Raw genomic sequence first — 20,060 nt, 5'->3', positions numbered from 1 at the left:
AGCCAGGCGCTGCTGCTGGCCCAGGAAATCCCAGCCCACTGTGTTGGAGGGAAAAAACCTCCACGCAGTCACGGCTGGTCACATTTCAGTAGGAATAGCCTTCGCCAGTCCAAGTCCTCTCTCTCTCTGGGAGCTCCTATAGGGCGCCTTCAGCGCCGCTGAACACAATTGGCGCCCACTGCACGGCCCTCGTGGGCCGGCCCAGTATCACGAAGCGCCAACGTAAAATACACTAAAAATGTTGGTGCAGGCAGCAGCGAGGATTCGAACTCGCACCGACAACATGCCGCACGCGCAGAATAACCAGTCGAGCTACTACCTTCGACATGCTGACTTTACCGTGAAACTATTAATACATAACTGAAGCCGCGCTGTTCCAAAAAAAAAAGCCGACGAACAAAAAAAGAAGTTTCACGATTTTTTTTTAAAAAATGATTCATGCATTCAAAAATGTTCACTCATTTCAGGAAAAAGTTCACGGATTCGAAAGCTCATGAAATTTTAAAAAGGTCAGTAAGGAAAGTTCAGTGTACATCAAAAAATGTTCAATGGGTATTTAAATAGTTTTTCAGCGCATATCACAAAATTGTTCAATTTGTAGTTAAAAATTGTTCAGATTATATTACAAAAATGTTCAATGTATAAAATTTGTTCATCTTATATAAAAAAATGTATAATATGTTTTAAATTATTTCAATGTATATCACAAAAATGTTCACTGTGTAGTTAAATATTGTTCATCGTACACTGAAAAATGTTTAGTGTATATTTGAAAATCGCTCGTCGTATATAAATTTTTGTTCATGTTCTCAATAATTGTTCATATTTTAAAAAGTTCATGGAATTTTAAAATTTTCATCGAATTTTAAAAATAGTTCATTGATTTGATAAAAGTTCATTCAATTTTAAAAATTTCACAAATTTTTTAAAATTCACATTTTTAAGAAAATATAAAAAGGAAAATGATAAAAGAAAAACAAAAAAGGAACCAGAAATAAAAGAAAAAAACGCCCAGAAATCAGCGAGCAGTGAAATCTGGTTTGGTGGGTGTGACGCCCCCGATTTAATCGTACACTAATCATGCACGCGAATGTGTACGATCAAGATCAAGGACTCACGGGAAGATATCACAACACAACTCTAAAACATAAAAAAGTCATACAAGCATCATAATACAAGCCAGGGGCCTCGAGGGCTCGAATACAAGTGCTCGATCATAGACGAGTCAGCGGAAGCAACAATATCTGAGTACAGACATAAGTTAAACGAGTTTGTCTTCGGAAGGCTAGCACAAACTGGGATACAGATCGAAAGAGGCGCATGCCTCCTGCCTGGGATCCTCCTAACTACTCCTGATCGTCGTCAGCGGGCTGCATGTAGTAGTAGGCACCTCCGGGGTAGTAGTCGTCATCAACGGTGGCGTCTGGCTCCTAGGCTCCATCGTCTGGTCGCAGCAACCGGGTAAAGAAAGGGAGGAAAAGGGGGAACAAGGCAACCGTGAGTACTCATCCAAAGTACTCGCAAGCAAGGAGCTACACTACATATGCATGGATATATGTGTAAAGGGCCATATCAGTGGACTGAACTGCAGAATGCCAGAATAAGAGGGGGATAGCTAGTCTTATCGAAGACTATGCTTCTGGTCACCTCCGTCTTGCAACAGGTAGAAGAGGGTAGGTTGAAGTCCTCCAAGTAACATCGCATAGCATAATCCTACCCGGCGATCCCCTCCTCGTAACCCTGAGAGAGAGCGACCACCGGGTTATATCTGGCACTTGGAAGGGTGTGTTTTATTAAGTATCCAGTTCTAGTTGTCATAAGGTCAAGGTACAACTCCAAGTCGTCCTGTTACCGAAGATCACGGCTATTCGAATAGATTTAACTTCCCTGCAGGGGTGCACCACATAACCCAACACGCTTGATCCCATTTGGCCGGACACACTTTCCTGGGTCATGCCCGGCCGCGGAAGATCAACACGTCGCAGCCCCACCTAGGCATAAGAGAGAGGTCAGCACGCCGGTCTAAACCTAAGCGCACAGGGGTCTGGGCCCATCGCCCTTAGCACACCTGCACGTTGCGAGGGCGGCCGAAAGCAGACCTAGCCTAGCAGGCGTTCCAGTCCAATCCGGCGCGCGCCGCTCCGTCGCTGACGTCACGAAATGCTTCGGCTGATACCACGACGCCGGGATACCCATAACTACTCCCACGTAGATGGTTAGTGCGTATAAGGTCAACGACCCAACTCAGATCAAATACCAAGATCTCGTTAAGCGTGTTAAGTATCCGCGAACGCCGACCAGGGCCAGGCCCACCTCTCTCCTAGGTGGTCTCAACCTGCCCTGCTGCTCCGCCACAAAGTAACAGTCGGGGGCCGTCGGGAACCCAGGCCCACCTCTACCGGGATGGAGCCACCTGTCCTTTCAGCCCCCATCTCTGAACAGTATCACAGGTAATGCAATAGTGTAAAGTACATAGTATATGCCCGTGATCACCTCCCGAAGTGATCACAGCCCAATAGTATAGCATGGCAGACGGACAAGAGTGTAGGGTCACTGATGGAACACTAGCATCCTATACTAAGCAGTAGGATAGCAGGTAAAGGTAACAACAGTAGTAGCAAGGACAGGCTATGCAGCAGTATAGGATTAACTGAAAGCAGTAACATGCTACACTACTCTAATGCAAGCAGTATAGAGAAGAGTAGGTGATATCTGGTGATCAAAGGGGGGGGCTTGCCTGGTTGCTCTGGCAAGAGAGAGGGGTCGTCAACTCCGTAGTCGAACTGGGCAGCAGCAGCGTCGGTCTCGTAGTCTACCGGAGATAAGAGGGGGAAGAAACAATGAATACAATGCAAACATAAACACGACGATGCGTGACGTGACAATGAGCGGTGCTAGGTGTGCCCTAACGTGGTATGAGGTGGTACCGGTTAAGGGGGGAAACATCCGGGAAGTATTCCCGGTGTTTCGCGTTTTCGGGCAGAGGAGCCGGAGGGGGAAAGTTGCGAGTTCGATAGGTTAGGGGGGTGTGGCGGACGAACGGGTTGCGTATCCGGAATCGTCTCGTCGTTCTGAACAACTTTCATGTACAAAGTTTCTTCATCTGATAAATGGTTTAATTATATTATTTATCAAAGTTTTAATCATTTTCTATAATTATTATTAATTCGAAAATAAATAGGAAAATGCTACGAGTACACAGAAGTGTACCCAGCTAGAGTGTGTGTGTGTGTGAGGCTGGCTTGTGGGACCAAGGGGGCCAGTCAGCAATCTAGTCAGCATCGACCATTGACGGGTCAAGCTGACTAGTGGGGCCCAGGTGTCATTGACACAGGTTTAACCTAGTGTTAAGTTTTATTGATAACAAATTAATTAGCAGGGTGGGTCCCATCTGTCAGTGAGTGGTTACCTTAGTTAATTATGTATATTAACTAATCTGCAGTTAATTAACGCGTGGGGTCCTGGAGTTAGTGAGTGTTAGTAGGGAGTAAATGACGTCCTCGTCATCAAGGTTAACGCCCACGAGGAGCTATAGTGCGCCGGCGACGGCAGCAATGCGAGAACCCGTCGGGCTTGCACTACGGGCATCGGTTCGGTGCGTGAAGGGGACCGATGGGTAGCTGGTGGTCGACCACGTCGACCGGTGGTCGCGGGGCGGCCGAACTTGGCCGGAGACGACGGCGGAGTTGACATCCGCCGCGGCGCAGGCGGCTGCCGGAATAGGCGTGGTGGGGCGACGCGAGGTAGGCAGCAGGCGCGGACTATGCGGGCGGGCTACCGGCTAGCGGCAGTGTGGCCACGCACGGGAGCGTGCACAGGCTGCAGTGAGCAGGCCGGGGGGCGCAGCGGGGCACCGTGGTGTGCACCGGCGCACGCGCGCGACGCAAGGAAGGAGGGGAAGGAGGATAGAAGGGGGTGCTCACAAGGGAGCTGCAGGGGGAAGGCAATGGGCTCGAGGAGGTGGCGACAGTCCGGCGAGGGAGGGCGGGCTCCGGGCGGAGCGGTCCTCGGGAGGCGGCGGGCGCGGTCGACCCGGCGGCGGCGGGGTCGGGCGACGCAGATCCGACGAGGAGGTCGAGGACGGAGCGGTTCGGCCGGGAGGCGGTCCGACGAGGTGGTGGGCGATCCGACGAACGGCGGCGAGGGGCGACAGGGGCAACGATGTGGGCGGGATCGGGCGCTGGGGCCCCGATCCAGACGGGATCGAGAGAGAGGGGGGGAGTGGGGATCGTGTGCCGGTTAGGGTTAGGTTTCGGTGGAGGTAGGGGTTAGTAGGGGAGGTGGACCGGGATGGGCCGGCTCGTTCAAGCGGCTGAGGCCAGCTGGGCCACTTGTGGTCCAGCGGGGGGAGGGGGGTCCTGTTTTCTTTTCTCTCCCTTTTTTTGTTTGCTAGTTTTCCTTTTCTCTTTTTTTTTTCAATTTCTTTTCTGTTTATTTTTACCTTTGTTTTATAAATTATAAATCTAGCCCCTAAATTAGAACTAATACTTATGACACTACCACAATTGATTTGGCACCCTAAACAATTAGTTTAAATTTGTTTAGTATTTAAAAGACAATTAAATATTAGTTTTACTGCAGTTTTTATTAATTTAGTGCTTTTAACTACTTTATAAAAAGATGTTTCCTCCACCATAAATACCTACGCATTATTTGTCACCTCTCGAACATTTTAGTATTAAAGTTTGAAAATCTTTACCGTTTGACTTTATTTTAAGTTTGAATTTCGAATCTATTTTGAACTAACACGAGATTAACAACAGTAACCGTGGTGACGTGGCATCATTAACGTGGGATTACTGTAGCCTAATTGCCCGGGCGTCACAATTCTCCTCCACTACAAGAAATCTCGTCCCGAGATTTAGGAGCGGTTATAAGGGGGGAAGGGATCTGGTTACGAAATTCTAACGATTCTTCTCGGTCATAGTTGCTCTTCTCGAAGTGGTCGATCCAATACATTGATGTCTTCATTTTTCTGCTTCAGGTCATTAAGATGAAGTCGGCATCCTTTCTTCGGAAACTCCATCGTACTTACGAATAGGTCACGGGGTAGATCGGAAACGACAGAATGCTATAAGGGTAATAACCTGGGATTAACCCATGAATGAGCATATGAGTACCTCTCGAGTTGAACAAATAGAACACATCGAGAGTAAAGTTGGAAGGTCCAACAAGAAGTTTCAGGCAGCCAGGCAATCGTTCAATGCCTAGTCAGAAGGTGAAAGGGGTTTCAAGCAACGGAATAATTATTGTTTCCGATGCCAGAATTGATGATCTCATCGGAAGGTGGCTCATGAATTACATACGAGTCCACGCGAGAGGAATAACTTTGGGAACAGGGGGTGTACAGGAGAGTCAGGTTTCGATCCTGTGGAACTGTGGGTTATGGGCCCACCATGTGGTTGAAAGTAGGAAGGGGGCCGACATCTTGCACGGTCATGATAGTAAGGCGTGTCAGAGGGTAGCCTGTCAGTTATGTCGGCAACAACATCGATACCAGGGGCGAGGGACGAAGAGAACCATTTTCCTGCTCGTTGAACGAGGCGGGCCAATAGGCAAAGTTCTCGTCCGTCAGTGGCTACCGAAATGTCCTCAACAATCGAAACAGGGTCTTACTGGCACGATTGTACTCTAACGTGTTTTACATAAGCAGAAGATTAGTACTGCTTATAGAATATAGATCACAAGAAGGGTTAAGCAAACCAAAGGAAAGGAAAGGTGATTACCAGGTTAAACAGAACAATGGAAAGGAAAAATGTGTTTAAACACATTTCGGGGGCATATCCTTCCCAAGGACAAGCAGAGCAAGATATCCATGACAGGATATAGAGTGGATAACCATTTAGGTAAGGGGAGAGGAATTTGATGACCATACCCATACAGCGGTGTTTGGATAATCGAGCAGGAAACATTTAGCATTGGGCTTCAAATGTTTTTGTTGAAAATCGGAGTACCATGGACATGCTTCAAGATAGCATTGACATGGTCTTTTAAAAAAATCAGACTTTAATACTCAAAGGATTCATCAGGAACAACTTATAGAATAAGTCTAACCACATCCTCATGGAAGAATAGATAACCTTGTTAAACGGAAACTATAACAATAGGGCCTCCGGCCAGGTGTGCTAGGCACGACATCACCTTACCGGGTCACATAAAGACCATTGTTATAACTCTTGGAAATATGTTCCAACCATCATATCTGACCGAGATTTAGATCTGATTGGTGTTGGGATACCTCAGGCTCAGGATGCCTGAGAAGAAAAGGTGCGACACAAATTAACGAGGTGACATTGTAAGACTCTCGGGGAACGAACTATGGAAGAGAGTTCCAAAACAAGAGTTCATCATTAAATCAAGGAGAGGGTGAGGAGGTGGCTGATGGACTCAGCGACTTTCCATTGGGATTAAAAAAAGGATTTCCATGATTATCTGAACAAGGAGATAACCTTTGTCAGATTAAATGATATAGTGAGGTATGCTCGAGGAAAACATACATAATTAAACATTGGTTGAAAGGTGCACCCGAAATATGGGCTGGGTTGCACGACCAATGTTAGAATGGTGATTCAATTATCGGAAGACTTAGAATGAAACTATCGCCCATTCACTCCAAAGCAATAGGGTTGCTAGAAGTTTTGAATTCACACGTCATAGCTCAATTGTCGGTATTCCAGTAAAAAAACAATACGGGGTCCAAGGAATGAACGGAGATGGCGAGAAGTATTATTATATCAAGAATTCTTAAGAGGTGGTGAAATTCTCACCACATTCTTGACAAAAGAGATGGTAATACTCCAAGGTAATTACGAACAAAGGCTGGATAGCAAGGAACTCAAGGTATAACACAGAACACGAACAAGTTTGTGTTGGAGGGGAGGCATTAAAATGGTCGATGACAACACAAATCATCGAGGGCAAGGATGGTATTTTTCATCATGAATTCAATTGATATCCAGGGAGGAGTCAAGATGTTGATGATGATCACGACAAATTTTGTCGAGAGGCTCCACGAAGATGTAATAGATCGGCGATGACATCAAGTCAAAGGAATGATGAAGCGAAAGGTTAATGGAACCGAGGGTACGACACAAACTCCAAAGCAAGCTTGCTGTCCAAAGCGAAATGATATGATGAGGAAAGATCGACGTAAGCTTAGCTCATCGTCAAAAAATTGTGCTCTGGGAAGAAGGACCAGGTAGCACAGTTAGAATCATCACGACAACGATATAGCCAAACAGGCTAGGAATGGCGTGATCGGGTACAAACTCGTACTTATAGAAGCTTACTGAAGAGTTGTTGAACCGCAGTGCGGACTCGGTTCAGTTATCGGTGTCTATGAGTGTTTAATAACTCAGAGCCCGTGAAAAATTGGAATCAGTGGGAAGGTAGCACTTGATGGAGAACTCATAAGAAGTTATGAAGTTTTGTGATAATCTCGAGATACCAGGGGGGTAATACTCGACGGTAGATCAAAGTAAGGGTTGGACTGGGGTATTGATCCACAGAAGACAAGCGCTTAAACTTGCCCGGGAATTGGATCAAAGAAGAACATATGGTCGGAACCATGATTGCAAAGGATCAATTCAACGAAACCAAAGGATATTATATCAAGGAAATAGCTATTATTACAAGAAGCTTCCAGGATAGGATCTACATCGTGTCCATGGGCATGAACACAAAGTTCAAGGTCGACTCCCACTTCTTCAATGTATAACCTTCCATTCACTCCTCGCTTTGATAAAGGCATTAGTGTTGAAAGTTTTACCTGGTGAAATACCAGATGAGTATGACCCGTGAAAACTTCCGAGTTCACACATAGTAAGGAAGGCATAGGTTCAACCCATCAGGGCATCTTACGAACATATACCACAAACTTCAATAGTAAATACCACCAGCTCGAAAGTAGAGCATGGTTGGCCAAGCAGATGATACAATTTACCGGAGGCACTATGTATCAGGGGAAGAACTCACAAGGTGATTGAATATGAAGGACACTGTCGGATAAAATCCAACAATGGATCGGGCGATCCACAACGGAGCTGGTGTGAGTATCGGTACTCAATCAGAGGAAGAAAGAACGCACGGACATCATATTATGGAACATCTGAATAATTCGATGCTTAGATAACAAAGGAATTATGATTTCCAAAACAAAGGATCAGAAGCAGACGCTCTGATCAAGGATGGATAAGTTGGATAGACCAGAGGCACAATTGATGACAAATAGTTTGGTTGAGAACCAGCTCATGTTCAAAATGACGTCTGAGCCGAAAAGATAATTTAGAAGGGTTGATCGATGATTGTGTGCATTCGCACACATGTTGAAGCAATAGGATCAAAATGACGGTGTCAAAAGATACTAGTGAATATTGCTAGTGATATGGGAGCATCCATAATGTAAGCAGACAAGTATTTGTAGAGCAATAAGCTGCTAAGGATTTTTTTTGGAGGATCGAATAGCATTTCGAAGACTTTTGTGAAACACAAGAACAACTGGGGATGAGCGGATACTCGACAAGTGCGAGGATTTATTTGAAGGGGTATTCGTGTGGCAAAGAACTGCTAGGCAGTAGGCACAAAGTATTCTCGGAACAATAGAGAAAACTTCGGGGTATCTTGTAATAACAAGATCAATGGGGGATGATCATATGAATGGCAAGTGTAAGTAGTTATCCATAAGGGTTTATCGGTGGTCGGGAATTGCAAAAGCAACGGGCACAAGGTCTCGAGAGAATATCAAAGAGTATCTCCGAAATCTTCTGGTGCAGTCGGTGATCATCTGGACCGAAGAGCCTCTCCGGGAGAAAGTATTTTCGAGAACCTAAAGTTAGATTTTAGTAAAAATCGTTTAACCCGAATAGAAGAGAGTTCAGAATCCCAGAGTAAAGGTCGAGGAAGTAAAAGATCCTAGTACCACCCAATGGCGACGTGGGCCCGTAAGGCACACAGCCATGTTAGTAAAAGTTTTGTAATGTCTAGACTCGACTTCGGCCAAGGAGTTGGAAAGGAGGATTCCTACAGGCAGTCGGCTCTGATACCAACTTGTGACGCCCCCGATTTAATCGTACACTAATCATGCACGCAAATGTGTACGATCAAGATCAGGGACTCACGGGAAGATATCACAACACAACTCTAAAACATAAAAAAGTCATACAAGCATCATAATACAAGCCAGGGGCCTCGAGGGCTCGAATACAAGTGCTCGATCATAGACGAGTCAGCGGAAGCAACAATATCTGAGTACAGACATAAGTTAAACGAGTTTGCCTTAAGAAGGCTAGCACAAACTGGGATACAGATCGAAAGAGGCGCAGGCCTCCTGCCTGGGATCCTCCTAACTACTCCTGGTCGTCGTCAGCGGGCTGCATGTAGTAGTAGGCACCTCCGGGGTAGTAGTCGTCATCGACGGTGGCGTCTGGCTCCTGGGCTCCATCGTCTGGTCGCAGCAACCGGGTAAAGAAAGGGAGGAAAAGGGGGAACAAGGCAACCGTGAGTACTCATCCAAAGTACTCGCAAGCAAGGAGCTACACTACATATGCATGGATATATGTGTAAAGGGCCATATCAGTGGACTGAACTGCAGAATGCCAGAATAAGAGGGGGATAGCTAGTCTTATCGAAGACTACGCTTCTGGTCACCTCCGTCTTGCAACAGGTAGAAGAGGGTAGGTTGAAGTCCTCCAAGTAACATCGCATAGCATAATCCTACCCGGCGATCCCCTCCTCGTAACCCTGAGAGAGAGCGACCACCGGGTTATATCTGGCACTTGGAAGGGTGTGTTTTATTAAGTATCCAGTTCTAGTTGTCATAAGGTCAAGGTACAACTCCAAGTCGTCCTATTACCGAAGATCACGGCTATTCGAATAGATTTAACTTCCCTGCAGGGGTGCACCACATAACCCAACACGCTTGATCCCATTTAGCCGGACACACTTTCCTGGGTCATGCCCGGCCGCGGAAGATCAACACGTCGCAGCCCCACCTAGGCATAAGAGAGAGGTCAGCACGCCGGTCTAAACCTAAGCGCACAGGGGTCTGGGCCCATCGCCCTTAGCACACCTGCACGTTGCGAGGGCGGCCGAAAGCAGACCTAGCCTAGCAGGCGTTCCAGTCCAATCCGGCGCGCGCCGCTCCGTCGCTGACGTCACGAAATGCTTCGGCTGATACCACGACGCCGGGATACCCATAACTACTCCCACGTAGATGGTTAGTGCGTATAAGGTCAACGACCCAACTCAGATCAAATACCAAGATCTCGTTAAGCGTGTTAAGTATCCGCGAACGCCGACCAGGGCCAGGCCCACCTCTCTCCTAGGTGGTCTCAACCTGCCCTGCCGCTCCGCCACAAAGTAACAGTCGGGGGCCGTCGGGAACCCAGGCCCACCTCTACCGGGATGGAGCCACCTGTCCTTTCAGCCCCCATCTTCGAACAGTATCACAGGTAATGCAATAGTGTAAAGTACATAGTATATGCCCGTGATCACCTCCCGAAGTGATCACAGCCCAATAGTATAGCATGGCAGACGGACAAGAGTGTAGGGTCACTGATGGAACACTAGCATCCTATACTAAGCAGTAGGATAGCAGGTAAAGGTAACAACAGTAGTAGCAAGGACAGGCTATGCAGCAGTATAGGATTAACTGAAAGCAGTAACATGCTACACTACTCTAATGCAAGCAGTATAGAGAAGAGTAGGTGATATCTGGTGATCAAAGGGGGGGGCTTGCCTGGTTGCTCTGGCAAGAGAGAGGGGTCGTCAACTCCGTAGTCGAACTGGGCAGCAGCAGCGTCGGTCTCGTAGTCTACCGGAGATAAGAGGGGGAAGAAACAATGAATACAATGCAAACATAAACACGACGATGCGTGACGTGACAATGAGCGGTGCTAGGTGTGCCCTAACGTGGTATGAGGTGGTACCGGTTAAGGGGGGAAACATCCGGGAAGTATTCCCGGTGTTTCGCGTTTTCGGGCAGAGGAGCCGGAGGGGGAAAGTTGCGAGTTCGATAGGTTAGGGGGGTGTGGCGGACGAACGGGTTGCGTATCCGGAATCGTCTCGTTGTTCTGAACAACTTTCATGTACAAAGTTTCTTCATCTGATAAACGGTTTAATTTATATTATTTATCAAAGTTTTAATCATTTTCTATAATTATTATTAATTCGAAAATAAATAGGAAATGCTACGAGTACACAGAAGTGTACCCAGCTAGAGTGTGTGTGTGTGTGTGAGGCTGGCTTGTGGGACCAAGGGGGCCAGTCAGCAGTCTAGTCAGCATCGACCATTGACGGGTCAAGCTGACTAGTGGGGCCCAGGTGTCATTGACACAGGTTTAACCTAGTGTTAAGTTTTATTGATAACAGATTAATTAGCAGGGTGGGTCCCATCTGTCAGTGAGTGGTTACCTTAGTTAATTATGTATATTAACTAATCTGCAGTTAATTAACGCGTGGGGTCCTGGAGTTAGTGAGTGTTAGTAGGGGTAAATGACGTCCTCGTCATCATGGTTAACGCCGACGAGGAGGTATAGTGCGCCGGCGACGGCAACAACGCGAGAACCCGTCGGGCTTGCGCTACGGGCATCGGTTCGATGCGTGAAGGGGACCGATGGGTAGCTGGTGGTCGACCACGTCGACTGGTGGTCGCGGGGCGGCCGAACTTGGCCGGAGACGACGGCGGAGTTGACATCCGCCGCGGCGCAGGCGGCTGCCGGAATAGGCGTGGTGGGGCGACGCGAGGTAGGCAGCAGGCGCGGACTATGGGCGGGCTACCGGCTAGCGGCAGTGTGGCCACGCACGGGAGCGTGCACAGGCTGCAGTGAGCAGGCCGGGGGGCAGCGGGGCACCGTGGTGTGCACCAGCGCACGCGCGCGACGCAAGGAAGGAGGGGAAGGAGGATAGAAGGGGGTGCTCACATGGGAGCTGCAGGGGGAAGGCAATGGGCTCGAGGAGGTGGCGACAGTCCGGCGAGGGAGGGCGGGCTCCGGGCGAAGCGGTCCTCGGGAGGCGGTGGGCGCGGTCGACCCGGCGGCGGCGGGGTCAGGCGACGCAGTTCCGGCGAGGAGGTCGAGGACGGAGCGGTTCGGCCGGGAGGCGGTCCGACGAGGTGGTGGGCGATCCGACGAACGGCGGCGAGGGGCGACGGGGGCAACGATGTGGGCGGGATCGGGCGCTGGGGCCCCGATCCAGACGGGATCGAGAGAGGGGGGGGAGTGGGGATCGTGTGCTGGTTAGGGTTAGGTTTCGGTGGAGGTTGGGGTTAGTAGGGGAGGTGGACCGGGGTGGGCCGGCCCGTTCGAGCGGCTGAGGCCAGCTGGGCCACTTGTGGTCCAGCGAGGGGGGGTCCTGTTTTCTTTCTCTCCCTTTTTTTTGTTTGCTAGTTTTCCTTTTCTCTTTTTTTCAATTTCTTTTCTGTTTACTTTTACCTTTGTTTTATAAATTATAAATCTAGCCCCTAAATTAGAACTAATACTTATGACACTACCACAATTGATTTGGCACCCTAAACAATTAGTTTAAATTTGTTTAGTATTTAAAAGACAATTAAATATTAGTTTTCCTGCAGTTTTTATTAATTTAGTGCTTTTAACTACTTTATAAAAAGATGTTTCCTCCACCATAAATACCTACGCATTATTTGTCACCTCTCGAACATTTTAGTATTAAAGTTTGAAAATCTTTACCGTTTGACTTTATTTTAAGTTTGAATTTCGAATCTATTTTGAACTAACACGAGATTAACAACAGTAACCGTGGTGACGTGACATCATTAACGTGGGATTACTGTAGCCTAATTGCCCGGGCGTCACAGTGGGCTCTCGCGGCCTACGTAAATAAAAGAATGAAAATAAGTACTCCCTCCGTCCGGAAATACTTGTCATCAAAATAAATGAAAATAGATGTATCTACAACTAAAATACATTTAGATACATCCATTTCAATGACAAATATTTGCGGACGGAGGGAGTACATGAATAAAATCTGTGTGGTGGTTGGTTGGTTAGTGTGCTACTGTTTCAACGGCGAGGTCGAGAGCTCGAGACCTCACATTCCTAGTATGATTTTTGCTGCAGTTTTTTTAAGAGAAAGAAAAAGAATGAAACGGGCCGGCCCAGCGCGGCGCGGGGTATGCGCCCGTTTGCGGCAACCGAAGAAACGGGCGCTTAAGGCGCCCGTTAGGAAATGCTTTCTCTCTCTCCCTGCCCCCCAAACCGAACTAGCGGCGGCGGCGGCGAAGTGGTGAAGAGGAGATGCTGCAATTCCCGGCGCTGATGCGGCAGTGGCCGTCGCCGCCGCTGATTCCGGCGTCCACACTCCTCCCCGTGCCCGCAACTACCCAGGAGGACGAGCTCCTCCTCGCCATGGCCGAGTCCGACCTCGAGGACAAGGTACTGCTGCTCTTCCCCTTCCTGCCCGTGTCCTTCGTCCCCACCGCACGCCGCGGCTCTAACGCCTGCCCCGCTCTGCTCTTTCTTGCTCTCGCCTCTCAGCTGAACGCGATCCGCAAGACCAACAGCAACCTGGTGATCATAGGCAAGCCCACCAACGACGTCAAGGAGGAGTACGACGCGGAGGTGGAGGAGGACGACGTCGACAACGTCGACGAGTCCGACGGGGACGACTTCGACCAAGAAACCGGCTGAGCCGTCAGGCTCCAGTGACGTTGCCCTTTCTGCGAACCAATCTGTACGCTTGTCGGAGCCCGAGATCCCCAATTATCTCTAGTTATTAGATCAATCTGTCCAAGCTATTATACTTTACTTTGCTGCGTGGTGTTTCGACGATTCGGGGGGTTTACCTACCCTTGGATTAGCCTGTTAATGCTGTTAAGTATTTATCGAAACACCGATATTAATCAGTACTCTATGTGAATGCCTTACTGCCTTGTGCTTCTTGGTCAAGTTTCTTTACAGTGAGTCTGTGATATGCTGATATTGAGTATCTTTGTTTGGAAGCTAGGGATATGTGATTCACTAATGCGCCCCTTGTATTCCTTTCTGAAGCATCATGTATGTAAATTGTGATGGTCAATCTATAGTTAGTGTTGTGGATGACCGCCCTAAAGATGGAATATCAGAGACAGAGATTGGATTGTATCATTTCGATTAGAGACAGGGTTCAATGTTTGACTACTCCAAACATGGGTGCCAAGTAGATCATCTCTATGTAAGCAGAAGCATTTACCAAGTATTGAGAGGCAATGGATCAAAATTATGGACTTATGGTTATTGACAAGGACCAGGTCCCAGCCCAGTGGTGAGAGCGCAGCGGCGTGTCTGCACCTGCCTAGCCTAGGTTTGACTCCCGGTGGATGCAAAATTTAGTCACGTTGGTTAAATTTCAGTGGACTGCTTTCCAGGGCCTCTCATTCTCATTTATAGAGTCATTATAGCAGGAGCAGCACATGCAGGAAGAAGCGGAACGACACGACAGCAATGATCAAGTAAGCTGTGAGGTAGTGGAGGATATAAACTACTCCCTCCACCAAGACGTTTTTGCAAGCTAACATAGCTTACAAAAACGTCTTATATTGTGGGACGGAGGGAGTAGCTAAGTAGCTGTTAGAAGTTTTAGGCGTCGTATCAGGTGGAAAAAGTTCATGGCTACATACATGGGCATCACCGTTGATGCCGAAGGGTGCCCTGATCCTGGTCCATTCCCTAACCCATGGTAAATATTAGTAAAGCTTCGATGTGCCATCTTGTGTGTCTGTCATCTCTATCTATATATAGTTTGATGCTCCTAATCCTTAGCATGCACAGATTAACCTTTTGGCCCCACCCTTACATCCACGATAGTGTGCATGGTCAGGATACCATATATAGTCTATCCTTGATCTCATGAAAATATATGATTTAAGGAAAAGAAAATTTTAATGTTGATCAAGTTCAGTTAATTACTTCCATGCTTGTGCCCACAAAAAGGAATGCTGTGTTACTGATGAGTTTGTCCATTAAGTCTGATGAGAATTGTTGAAAAAACATGCGCCATCAAGTCATACCCATTGATATACTCAAGACTAATTTAGTAAACAGAATGATACCATGTCAAGAAGTTAGTCATCATACAGTTAGTAAACGTGTGCAAAAACCATCTTCTCAAAGACTAATTAGAGAAACAGAATGATCGGCCTTTCAGACCACCAAGATCTGAAATGATAATAAACCAATCGTATTTCTGTATAGTTTTTCGTAGATTTTTTCATTGTGGATTTATTCAAACGTTCCTACTTATTTGTGTTCTTCAATAAAAATAATTCTATTATCTGTGTTCTTCAATAAGACTAAATATTTCTCATGTAGCTCCGCGGGTTGATGACCAGTTCCTCTAATCTCATTGTTATATTTTACTTTCAGCAATTCTACATACATGTAATGCCGAACTTGCCTTTTACTATTTATCACGTGGTTCTTCCATTTTGGCCAAAGAAAAAAGAAAAGAAAAAGATTCACATTTATAGTGGCGCTGAAACAGCAATATCATCAATATGGCATAATTACAAGGGTAGTGAGACTAACCAGTGTCTATTATGTATGATCAATTAATCATATCTCTACAAGGTATTGAAAATATTCCACCTTCCGGTAGAAAATATAAAGATATAGTCATATAGGTGGTACATTAGAGATAAAAGATGAAGAAGCTGGGAGTCTCAAACATGATTATTTACCGTAAACCCTTTATCCTAATCATGTGCTTTGTTGCCAGGAAAATGATTATTTGCTCTGACAAATCTTTTCAATTTCTCTGCTGGAAACTCCCGGAACTGGCTCATCTATTCACTGTTACACATTTTTTTACAGCATAAAAAATTTAGGGACAACGGCTGGACCTCTCAAAACAGCAACTGTATCTCACAAAGCACTCACATAAAGTATTTCAGAATCTTGGTCAAGATTAATGTATAGAAGACTGATAGCAAAGCACCAACTGGAATTGTGACTACCCAGGAGACCACAATTTCACGCACAGTCTCTGCTCTGACTCTGTTGAGACCTCTTGCAAATCCCACACCCATCACTGCACCAACAAGTGTATGTGTAGCAGATATTGGCAACCCAAGCTTAGATGCAAACAAGACCACAGAAGCGGCAGCAAACTCTGCTGCGAACCCCCTTGTGGGTGTTAATTCGGTGATTTTCTTGCCAATTGTTGCTATGACTCTATAACCCCACATTGTAAGCCCTGCGACAATTCCAAAACCACCCCAAGCAAGGACTTCAGTCGGTATGACTATCTCAGCGCTGCTTGCTACGCCTTGAAGAAGAGACAAAGCTGCGGCCAGAGGCCCTATGGCATTGGAGACATCATTGCCTCCATGAGCGAATGACATGAAGCATGCTGACAGGACCTGCATGTAGCCAAATACGCCGTAGACAATCTGCAATTGAGCTCCTCTAGGGCCAGCGACGTCAAATCCACCTTGCTGAACATCTGTATTGTCAGCTGTTGCTATCTTTTCTGCTTCTGATGACAGTAGGTCACCAAGCTGTTTTTTGATTGCCCTGCTAACAAAGACAGCTCCTATTGCCCCACATACTAATGCTTGCAGAACGGCAATGGAAAATGTCTTGCTGAGAGGGAAAGCGGCAAACGAGATTGCAGTGACACCAGTAAAAACTGCAATAGGTGCAGAAGCAGCTGCAGCTTGACCTGGATTTGGTGCGCTGTACACAAACTGAAGTGAAACATGGTTAGTAGAAATAGTGTTTGTGTCTTTTATTTAGGAGATTTTAGTTTCTGTGATTATCTGCTCAATAAGATGTCTGACTAATAAGCTTGCAAAGATATCTTGTTTTCTCATTTACCATGTTGCAAGTAAAGTTAGTATAGTACTCACCCTGCGTATGCACTTGTAAACAAGAAATGAGACTGCAGCACCCATCAGTGGAGAAATAAGCCATGACGAAGATACTCTAGCCAAGGAGCTCCAGAAAACTGCATTGACCCCTCCATATACCAGCCCAAAACCAACCATGGCCCCAACAATACAATGGGTAGTTGACACAGGCCAGCCATAAGAGGAAGCAACCTATAATAAATAAAAAAGTGTAATCCAGACAGATGCTTATGAATATATGCTACATTCTCAAGGCTGTAAACTCAAGTGCATTGCTTGTGGATATATTAGATTTGGTGATGATAAAATATATTTTTGTAAGCATGCTAATTGCATTGAATTTTCACTCGATTGTATCACTATCAACACTGTTGCATAAATAGATGAAACATATTACCTAATAATGCAATTAGTGATCCACTAAAATTTTCTTACTCCAGCATTAACATTGTCTGTTCAGTTAAACCTATTTGTTGTTTCTGTACTTTCCCTAGCTGAAGTAGTTGTTCAAAGTTTAGATAGCAACCTCTGTGAATTGGAAGTGAGGTGCACTTGAAGTTTGAACTGATGATCCTGAATCTGCCTATAACTGGATCCTAAAAATCAAAATTTAGATCAAAGTTTTCTGATTTCCACATCAACCAGGCTAAAACCAAATGTTGAATTTGAATCTGCCAAGTGCCTTTCCCTTTGCTGGTTTCTTACTTATCTTAGGATAAAAGTTTCTTATGTAATCAGGCTCCCTAGAATCAGAGATAGCATCTACAAGTGCATAGGTTTTTGCTGTTAGGTGAAACTAGTAGTATCATAAATATGCCACTGAAGATATCTTACATCTTCTGTTTATTTTATAGATGGAAACTGTGGGGATCTTGAATAATTATGTGATGCTAGTGGAACCAAGGGACCTCGTCATTTGATTGACATGGTATAACAAACCTCAAAAGAATTATCTGTGATGGAATGTTACCTGTAACCATGTACCAGCAGCAGCGAGGGAGGACAGCAATCCAGCAAAGAGCAGAGAATCATTTCCTTGGAAGACAGATGTGACGAGGATGCCCTTCTGCATGGTGCTGGTGACATGGGTGCCCATAAGGAATGCGCCAGAGAACTCTAGCACAGCTGCAGTCAGCACCGCCTGCCGGAGAGTCAAAGCACCAGACCCTACCGACGTCCCCATGGCATTTGCCACATCATTCGCTCCAATGTTCCATGCCATGTAGAATCCTGACAAGAGGGTCAGATATGCCAGCACCTTCATCTTGGTCGTCCCATGGAAGAGCAGTGAGCGCATCGCCAGTGGAACAGTGAGAGCTGCAAATGCAATCACCACAGAGATTGACATGGCCATCCGTGGTGAAATATGGAATGCCTTTGCCATCTCTGACAGCTCGGATCCTGCGCTCTGCTCCCCCGAGGCATCTGGTTTTGCACCGGAGCCATCGTCAGCGTTTGCAAAGGAGGAGAGTGTGGCACGCGGAAGCACCAGGTGTGAGCTCAGTGTCTTGGCAGGTGACACTTTAGCCAGACGGAAGTACCTCGGGCAGTGGATGGTAGGTGGCAGCTGAGCGGCAGGGCAACGGAGCAGGAGAGCGGCAGCCGCAGCTCGCCCTCCTGCTCCAGCATGTGCGCGGGCAATGGAAAAGAAAGGAGAAGATTGAGACATGGAGTGGCAGAAGCAAAAACCAGGGGGGAGCACCAAGAAGAAAGAGATGAGATGATCAGTGGAGAGCAGGAGAGGAAGGGGGAGCGGTGGCCATAGGAGGGAGCTGTGGATGGAAGCAAGAGCTTGCTTTCTGTGGTGGCCCAGCTTGGGCTGGGACGAACGAGTGGTGGGAAGGAACGAGTGGTGGAAGGGGATATCGGCAAGATTCCCGCCTAATCCATAATCTGGGGTCGCAGCGGGCTGCTGGACTGTTTGTTTTCTGTTGCATGGATGTCTGGACTGGACCTCCCTCCACTCTGTTTCTTCTCAAGATCCAAATACGTGTCTCTTCCTGTTGTTTTGATTCTCGGCCTGGCCTTTAGCCTGGCACTAGTATCTTCTTAGGGTAGTTGGATTTTTGATTGAAGCAAAATGATGTTTCTTCTGTTCCTTTTGCCGTTTCATGTTTGCGTTATGCACTGTGTAGAGTAACCGGAACTAGTGTCCCTCTCAGGACATCATGCATTTTTAGTGTTCTTATTATTCTCACTGTTTTTGTTAATACACACACACTATAGGATTTCCTGTGCCATAATTATTACTGATGACAACAACAGCAACAAGGCTTTGTTGTTGTTGTTGTTGTTGTTGTCGTTGTTGTTGTATAATTATTACTGATGACAATGTAACAGAGTGTTGTGGAGTGGAGGACATCTCATGGGTATTGTTTCCTCTTGCAAGAACGGCTGTGGTCCTAGATTCCTTCAGCGTCAGTCTTGTGGTATGTGTATGAAGCTGCATTGTGATTGTGATTTTCTTTTGCCGTTTTGTTATAGCAGATGGGATGGTACCATGCTGCTGGCAAAAGGACCACAGGGAAAATGTAACCACTTTGTGCTCGAGTCCAGACGGCTGCTGAGAGGAATTATTTTGCGTCCATGTCTCGGAGGCATCCTTCATAGTATCAGCTACGGCGCCTGCGTCACATCTACAGGTCGGCACACTGCTAGACCATTGCAGCAAAGCCTCCCTGTGCGTTTTTTTAATGTTTACAACATTTCTACAGTATTTTTTTTATTGAGGGATCGTCACAGTATCTTTTTTTCACTAAATGTGTATTGCCGGGAATCCTGAAATAATTCCAGGATAAATGCGAGCATCAGGATTTGAACTCTAGTGGGCTCTGTCCTCCTAACTATCCAACCACAGATTGGCTCGTGTCATAGTATTTTTTTTTGGTGTGTGCGAAAACATGAAGAGAAAACGTCGCAGTATTTGGGAAAACCAATACGACAACTTTGTGCATATTGGAAGAGAAAAATCATCGTGTGTCTGGCATCCCCTTGTTTTGAGTTGTGAGTTTTGAACAATATAACTTCCTACATGTTGGCCAAGGTAATTTGAAACTGTATTGTGGCCAAAGGATAATTATTGGGTTTACAATTCTAATGAACTTGTGGCATTGCATGCATATAATTTTTTTTTCAAAACGGAGGCAAAAGATTTGCCTCATCTATTAAATAAGAGGAGAATAGAGTTTAGAGTTTTTACAAGCGCCCTTGCAAAACG

General features: G+C 46.4%; 2 protein-coding genes across 2 annotated transcripts; one reads left to right on the top strand and one right to left on the bottom strand.

Annotated features, from left to right (window-relative positions):
• Positions 1-13,134: 13,134 nt before the first annotated feature.
• Positions 13,135-13,882, top strand: LOC123137308 (uncharacterized). The gene is made up of 2 exons (XM_044557011.1): positions 13,135-13,391; positions 13,494-13,882. Exons 1-2 carry the CDS (start codon positions 13,254-13,256, stop codon positions 13,644-13,646), a joined length of 291 nt encoding a protein of 96 aa, XP_044412946.1. The 5' UTR covers positions 13,135-13,253; the 3' UTR covers positions 13,647-13,882.
• Positions 13,883-15,463: 1,581 nt separating this feature from the next.
• LOC123137306 (inorganic phosphate transporter 2-1, chloroplastic) lies at positions 15,464-19,027 on the bottom strand. Its single transcript, XM_044557010.1, has 3 exons — positions 17,814-19,027; positions 16,844-17,035; positions 15,464-16,681 (listed from the first exon to the last, which is right to left on the bottom strand). Exons 1-3 carry the CDS (start codon positions 18,510-18,512, stop codon positions 15,869-15,871), a joined length of 1,704 nt encoding a protein of 567 aa, XP_044412945.1. The 5' UTR covers positions 18,513-19,027; the 3' UTR covers positions 15,464-15,868.
• Between the last annotated feature and the right edge of the window lie 1,033 nt (positions 19,028-20,060).

The sequence above is a fragment of the Triticum aestivum genome, chromosome 6B, assembly GCF_018294505.1.
Source record: "Triticum aestivum cultivar Chinese Spring chromosome 6B, IWGSC CS RefSeq v2.1, whole genome shotgun sequence".
NCBI lineage: Eukaryota > Viridiplantae > Streptophyta > Magnoliopsida > Poales > Poaceae > Triticum > Triticum aestivum.
The sequence above is the reverse complement of the archived record's forward strand: the minus strand, read 5'-3'. Positions and strand labels throughout refer to the sequence as shown.